This window comes from Dipodomys spectabilis, unplaced genomic scaffold, assembly GCF_019054845.1.
Source record: "Dipodomys spectabilis isolate Male_0828 unplaced genomic scaffold, ASM1905484v1 ptg000771l, whole genome shotgun sequence".
Lineage (NCBI taxonomy): Eukaryota > Metazoa > Chordata > Mammalia > Rodentia > Heteromyidae > Dipodomys > Dipodomys spectabilis.
The window spans coordinates 510,813-518,334 of record NW_024871448.1 but is presented as its reverse complement, the minus strand read 5'-3'; the positions used below and the strand labels follow the sequence as shown (position 1 = coordinate 518,334).

Sequence of the window (7,522 nt, the reverse complement as noted above, 5' to 3'; positions counted from 1 at the left end):
GGAACTGGTGGCTCATACATGTAATCCTAGCTACTCAGGAGGCTGAGAAATGAGGATACCGGTTCAAAGCCAGCCAGGGAAGGAAAAGTCCATGAGACTCTTATCTCCAATTAACCACTAGAAAAATGGAAGTGGCGCTGTAGCTCAAGTGGTAGAGCTCTAGCCTTGAGCTGAAGAGCTGAGGGACAATACCCAGGCCCCCCACGACTGGAAACCCCCCCCCCAAAAAAAAAACCCAACTGTCAAATTGAGTATGCTGGCTTGCACCTATAATGCCAACTCTTTGGGAATCAAGATCAACTTAGCAATATAAGGAGATATTTTTCTGAAAACCAAAAATGAAAACTATCTTTTGTGTGTGTGTGCCTGTCCTAGGGCTTGAACTCGGGATCTGAGTTTTGCCCTTGGACTTTTCTAAAATTAACTAATAAATTACTTTATTGCTGATACATTGGTTTGAACTCAAGGTCTGGCTTATTTACTCAGCTGGTGGTACACTGAGCTTTGCCTCCAGCAAAGATTTTAGATGGTTATTTTTGGAGATAGAATGAGACTGTTCTTCTTGAGCTGGCTTCGAACTATGATCCTTAGGATCGAAACCTCCTGAGTAGCTATGATGAATGGAGCTAGCCACTGATACCTGGCTAAATCCTCATTTTAAAATGCACTTGATATAGTTACTGATATATTTCACAGTAAGTCTTAAACTCAAGCTAAGTCAAGCTTGAGTTTACACACAGCACATCAAATTGGAAATCAGACACTTTTTGGTGCCAGTGCTGGGGCTTGAACTTAGGGCCTGGGTTCTGAACCTGAGCTCTCTTCAAGGCTGGTGCTCTACAACATGAGCCACAGCTCCACTTCGGGCTTTTTGGTGGTTAATTAATGATAGGAATCTTACAGACTTTCTTGATTGGGCTGGCTCTAAGCCACAATCCTCAGATGTCAGCCTCCTGAGTAGCTAGGATGACCAGTATGAGCCACCGCAGCATCAGACACGCGATGGCATGACTCACAGTACTGCACAGAGCAAGAACTCCTACTGCATTCTACTGGAAGTCATTCTGAATTCTCAAGGGGGAGGAGGGGAGAGGAGGATTCCCGGAAAGATAGTAACTCTTCACATAAGTAAACAGCTCAAAAATGATCTGAACTAAGTTTTCTGACATGGCCTGCACCAGTCCTCGTAGACTGTATAAAGCCACGGAGAGGATCCAACATCTTATGGAATTCATTCATGGGTGGAAGAAGCTGGAGGAACCGAGATTCAAGACCTGCCTGGGCAAAAAGTTCCCAAGACCTCCCCCCCCCCCCCCCCCCCCCGCCCAAGGACAGGTGTGGTGACACGCACCTAGCGTCCAGACGTACAGAAAGCATAACCAGGAGACCCACCGTCCGGGCCTGCTAGTCCCCGAAGGTGAGGCCTTATCTGAGAAGTAGTGGAGTGGAAAGGCCGGGTGTGGCTCCCGCAGGACGGCCTCCTAACAGAGCCGGGGTCACCCCAGAGACAAAACCCAGGTGGGCCGGCCCCGCTCAGCCCTCCCGGTGCCCTGGCCCCGGCCCGGCCTACCCTCCGTCCCGCTCAGCTTCCCGGTGCCCCGGCCCGGCCTACCCTCCACCCTGCTCAGCCCAACGCCCCACTCAGCCCTCCCGGTACCCCGCCCCGTCGTCCGGCCTCCCTCACGCAGCGCCCCCCCCCCCCGCCCGCCCGCCTCACGCAGCGCCCCCCCCCCCCGCCCGCCTCACGCAGCGCCCCCCCCCAGCCCGTCGTCCAGCCTCCCTCACGCAGCGCCCCCCCCCCCCAGCCCGTCGTCCAGCCTCCCTCACGCAGCGCCCCCCCCCAGCCCGTCGTCCAGCCTCCCTCACGCAGCGCCCCCCCCCCCCCCCGCCCGGCCCGTCGCCCGGCCTCCCTCACGCAGCCCCCCCCCCCCCCCGCCCGGCCCGTCGTCCGGCCTCCCTCACGCAGCGCCCCCCCCCCCCGCCCGGCCCGTCGTCCGGCCTCCCTCACGCAGCGCCCCCCCCCCGCCCGGCCCGTCGTCCGGCCTCCCTCACGCAGCGCCCCCCCCCCCGCCCGCCCCGTCGTCCGGCCTCCCTCACGCAGCGCCCCCCCCCCCCCCCGCCCGGCCCGTCGTCCGGCCTCCCTCACGCAGCGCCCCCCCCCGCCCGCCTCACGCAGCGCCCCCCCCCGCCCGCCTCACGCAGCGCCCCCCCCCCCGCCCGGCCCGTCGTCCGGCCTCCCTCACGCAGCCCCCCCCCCCCCGCCCGGGCCCGTCGTCCGGCCTCCCTCACGCAGCGCCCCCCCCCCGCCCGCCTCACGCAGCGCCCCCCCCCCCCGCCCGCCCCGTCGTCCGGCCTCCCTCACGCAGCGCCCCCCCCCCGCCCGCCCCGTCGTCCGGCCTCCCTCACGCAGCGCCCCCCCCCCCCGCCCGGCCCGTCGTCCGGCCTCCCTCACGCAGCGCCCCCCCCCGCCCGGCCCGTCGTCCGGCCTCCCTCACGCAGCCCCCCCCCCCCCGCCCGGCCCGTCGTCCGGCCTCCCTCACGCAGCGCCCCCCCCCCCGCCCGGCCCGTCGTCCGGCCTCCCTCACGCAGCCCCCCCCCCCCCCCGCCCGGCCCGTCGTCCGGCCTCCCTCACGCAGCGCCCCCCCTCCCCCCCCCGCCCGGCCCGTCGTCCGGCCTCCCTCACGCAGCGCCCCCCCCCCGCCCGCCTCACGCAGCGCCCCCCCCCGCCCGGCCCGTCGTCCGGCCTCCCTCACGCAGCGCCCCCCCCCCCGCCCGCCTCACGCAGCGCCCCCCCCCCCCGCCCGCCCCGTCGTCCGGCCTCCCTCACGCAGCGCCCCCCCCCCCCCCGCCCGGCCCGTCGTCCGGCCTCCCTCACGCAGCGCCCCCCCCCCCCGCCCGCCCCGTCGTCCGGCCTCCCTCACGCAGCGCCCCCCCCCCGCCCGCCCGGCCCGTCGTCCGGCCTCCCTCACGCAGCGCCCCCCCCCCGCCCGCCTCACGCAGCGCCCCCCCCCCGCCCGGCCCGTCGTCCGGCCCTCCCTCACACAGCGCCCCCCCCCCCCGCCCGGCCCGTCGTCCGGCCTCCCTCACACAGCGCCCCCCCCCCCCGCCCGGCCCGTCGTCCGGCCTCCCTCACGCAGCGCCTCCCCCCGCCCGTCGTCCGGCCTCCCTCACGCACCCCCCCTCCCCGCCCCGGCCCCCGCCCCGGCCCGACCCCGGGCCTCCCTCACCCCGCAGTAGGCCCGGACCGCGACGCCGGCTGTCCGTCCCTCCCGGGGGCCCAAAGCCTGAGCCCAACCACGGGCAGCCCGCTCCGCCCTCCCGGCGCCAGGACAGGCGGCCTGGCCCACACCGTGCCTCACCGTTCTACGGGACCGAGACCCTCGAGGGCCCGGGCTCCGCGGCCGACCTGGAGCCTTGGAGCCGGGCGGCGTGGCGCGCCTCACGCCTCGGGGATTGGCGGGAAGGCGGCGCGACGCTGCGCAGCGCGCGGAGTGTGCGCAGGCGCAGAGCAGGCGCTGAGCAGGCGCAGGCGCAGAACCGCCGCTGCCCCCCGCCGTGCGTCCGTCCCTGCGCCTTCGGCCTCGCGTGGTCCTCGGCGCCGGGCCGCGTCCACGTGCCGGGCATGGCCAGCTGCGTGTTCTGTAACCACTGCTTCCAGCCGCCGCGCGGGAAGTCGTCCTTCAGCCTCACCAACTGCGGGCACGTGTTCTGCGACGCCTGCCTCGGCCAAGGTCAGGGCGGCCGGGCGAGCCGCCGCGCGGGGGGGGGGGGGGGCCGCGGGGGGGGAGGGCCGCGGGGGGGGAGGGCCGCGGGGGGGCGGCGGGGGGGGGAGGGCCGCAGGGGGCCGCGGGGGGGTGGCGGGGGGGGGGGAGGGCCGCGGGGGGGGGAGGGCCGCGGGGGGGAGGGCCGCGGGGGGGTGGCGGGGGGGGGGTGGCGGGGGGGGAGGGCCGCAGGGGGGGTGGCGGGGGGGGAGGGCCGCGGGGGGGGGTGGCGGGGGGGGGAGGGCCGCGGGGGAGGAGGGCCGCGGGGGGGGGGTGGTGGCGGGGGGGGGAGGGCCGCGGGGGAGGAGGGCCGCGGGGGGGGGGGGTGGCGGGGGGGGGAGGGCCGCGGGGGGGAGGGCCGCGGGGGGGCGGCGGGGGGGGAGGGCCGCGGGGGGGGCGGCGGGGGGGAGGGCCGCAGGGGGCCGCGGGGGGGGTGGCGGGGAGGGCCGCGGGGGGGAGGGCCGCGGAGGGGGGGAGGGCCGCGGGGGGGAGGAGGGCGGCGGGGGGGGGGGGAGGGCCGCGGGGGGTGGCGGGGGGGGGGGGTGGCGGGGGGGGGGGCCCCGTGTGGGAGGCCGGGCCCTGGTGGGGGACATGCGTGGGTCGGTGCTGGTCCAGAGGGCAGGCCCCGTGTGGGAGGCCGGCCTTGGTGGGCTGTGGGTGGGGCGGTGCTGGTCCAGAGGGCAGGCCCCGTGTGGGAGGCCGGCCCTGGTGGGGAAACGCCGGAGGCCGCGCGTGGGAGTCGCATGGAGTTGGGCCGCATGGAGTGCCCGCCGGGGCGTGGGGTCCGGGTGTGGCCTGGCGAGTGAGGTGAGGGTCGCAGGCCGGCATTGGGGAGGCTGGTGACAGCACGGGGCCGCGGCCGCGGGCAGGAAGCCGGTTGCTGCGGTCCCCGGATCAGATGGCATGAAGTCAGTGGCCGTGAGGTGAATCTTCACGGGGTCCCTGCCGAGGCCCCTACCTCCCCTGGGAAGGCACGTCGGAGAATCGCAGTTCAAAGCCAGCCTGGGCAAAACGTCCGTGAGACATTTATCTGTAAACACACACACACACACACACACACACACACACACACACACACACACACACACACGGAGCTGTTGCTCACGTGATAGCACTCTTAACTTTGAGCAAAAGAAGCTCAGGGACACAGCACCCAGACCCTGAGTTCTGCCCCTGGACCGGCACACACAGAAAAAGGATGAATGGATGAAAAGTAGTTGAGTGAGTGAGAGGTCAGGGGACGCTGTACAGTGGAAGATTGAGGAAGCAAATGGGGACAGACCCATGCCCTGGAGAGAAGTGGTGTTTGGAGAGGATAGAGCAACTCATCAGACTTGAGGAAGACAGAGGACTGGACACTGGCGAGGGGACCTAGAGAGATTGGAATGGGCAGCTCTGGTGGGGGGGAGGTGGCAGGTACATCTGGAGAACCAGGGATATATTTTGGGAGCCAACCACACATAGGTAATAGTTGAAGTTCCTGGAATGTGGAGAGTACCAAAAGGGAGACAATTTGGGAATTCCTGAGTGTAATTCGAAGAAAGTGAAGATAAGGGAAAGAAGGTGAGTGAAATAAAATGTAGGTGTCAACAAAACCGTACTTTGCAATGAGGTCAAAGAATTAGTGTTTGATGTGTCACTGGTTAAGCCAAAGATCACTGATGACCTTAGATAATGAGAGAATGGTGGGAAGAGTTTCGTAAGCTCCATAACCTCTCAGACTTTCTCCTTAGATGCAATTTTGAAAAAAAAAAATGGTATAGCATACATACCATTTAGAAATCTACTTTTATTGCTTACTAGAACACAGGCCTCTTGCCCTCTTAAGATAAATCTGTATCATCATTTTATGTAAAATATACTTTAGTTACTATGCCTTAAGCTACTTGATTCCCTACTAAAAGACATTTGTATTTTATGACATTTGGCTGTTACATACCTACTTTTCAGTTGATTTTTTCCCTTTGAAATTTCCTAGGGGGAAATGTGGAGGTGTGGCGTGCATGTTCAAAGTGGACCGGTGTGCCTTGCAGAGGGTGTGCCCGTCTAGGTTCTCTGTGCACATGGGTTTTCCCTACTTTTGCATCCCTCATGAATGGCTTGGATTTTCTTTCATACATTTGTGGCTCTTTACATTTTTGATCATTACTCATATGGGTACTTTCACAGACGTTTATCAGAAGAATATTGTTTAGTCAACTTGTCAGCATAGTTTATGTATTCAATACCAATCACTAAAGCCGGTTGCTGGTGGTTTTTGCCTATAACTCTGGCTAGGCACAGGCTCTGCAGGAGGCAGAAATAAGAGGATCAGGGTTCAAAGCCATTTCTGGCAAACAGAGACTTTTATCTCCAGTCACCCGGAAGGTGGCTCAGTGATAGAGCACTTGCCTTGCATGCATGAGGCCCTGGGTTCGATTCCTCAGCACCACATAAGCAAAAAGAAAAAAGCTGGAAGTGGCGCTATGGCTCAAGTGGTAGAGCGCTAGCCTTGAGCTGAAGAGCTGAGGGACAGCGCCCAGACCCAGAGTTTAGGACCCACGACTGGACCCAAAAAAAAAAAAAAAAAAGCTGAAATTGGAGGTGTGGCTGAGCTGTTGAACACCATCTGTGAGCAGAAAAGTGTAATGAGAGCTACTAGTTGAAGCATTAGTACTGGTGTGCACATGTGCATGTGTGTGTACGCATACCGAAATACAAATCAAGCATTTTGTCAGTGAGTTGTAAATGACTTCCCCTCCGTTTTCTCATCCTTCCTCCCCTAATAGAACACTTAGGTTTTTATGAGTCAGTTCTGCAACCTGACAGTACAAACAGGTATTTTCCTTCCCCATGAATACATAGTGAAAGTGAGAGGAGTGAGAACACACTGAGGAAGATGGGTGGAGAGGGGATGGTGACAGTTTTATAAGAAGAGAGAATCGAGGCCATTCTGGAGCTGTTAGAAGAGGGCCACTCCTAACACAGGGGCTGCTACTTTATAAGATGCTGTGGACTCAGGGGAGCATGACCACACAACTTGGGCGGGAGGAAACCTCCAAGGCAGAGGGGGAGGCAGAGGCCCTGAGTTGTTTCTTGGTAGGTAGGTAAGTGCGAGGAGAGGGCAGGGAAATGGAGGTAGGTCAGGACTGGGGCTTCTTTTTTCTCCAGTAGATGATAGGATATTTCTTTGCGAGCCAGAGGCGCTGGAATCCACAGATCTGTGACTCATCTCTCCAGGGACTTTTGCTAGTATAGATTTATCATTAAGAATTGTTTATCTTCGCCGGGCGCTGGTGGCTCACGCCTGTAATCCTAGCTACTCAGGAGGCTGAGATCTGAGGATCGCGGTTCAAAGCCAGCCCGGGCAGGAGAGACCGTGAGACTCCTCTCTCCAATAAACCACCAGAAAACCGGAAGTGGCGCTGTAGCTCAAGTGTTGGAGCGCTCACCTTGAGCTGAAGAGCTGAGGGACAGCGCCCAGGCCCAGAGTTCAAGCCCCACAACCGACAAAAAAAAAGAATTGTTTATCTTCATGGCCAGTGTTTGGAGACACATTTGCAAAACAAAGGGGTGCCATATAATTGTCCAAATGCACCAATATGCACAGCCTAGTCCTCTGTCTTTTGAAATGGGTGCATGCTGCAGACCGGGTTCTGTCGGGACGATGGAGGACACCCAAGGGAGGAACCTGGAATAGGGTGGGGAGATGGCAAACAGACAACTCACACACAAGAGTGGATGCTGAGTGCTGAGTGCGATTTAATGCAGAGGATAACAAA

General features: G+C 62.6%; 1 protein-coding gene across 1 annotated transcript in view; it reads left to right on the top strand.

The window, feature by feature from the left end:
• Positions 1 to 3,622: 3,622 nt before the first annotated feature.
• Positions 3,623 to 7,522, top strand: part of Rnf212 (ring finger protein 212) — a 38,535-nt gene continuing 34,635 nt past the window's right edge. Inside the window, exon 1 of the mRNA XM_042672788.1 lies at positions 3,623 to 3,731. Coding sequence (XP_042528722.1) covers positions 3,623 to 3,731 — 109 coding nt within the window. The remainder of the gene's footprint in view (positions 3,732 to 7,522) is intronic.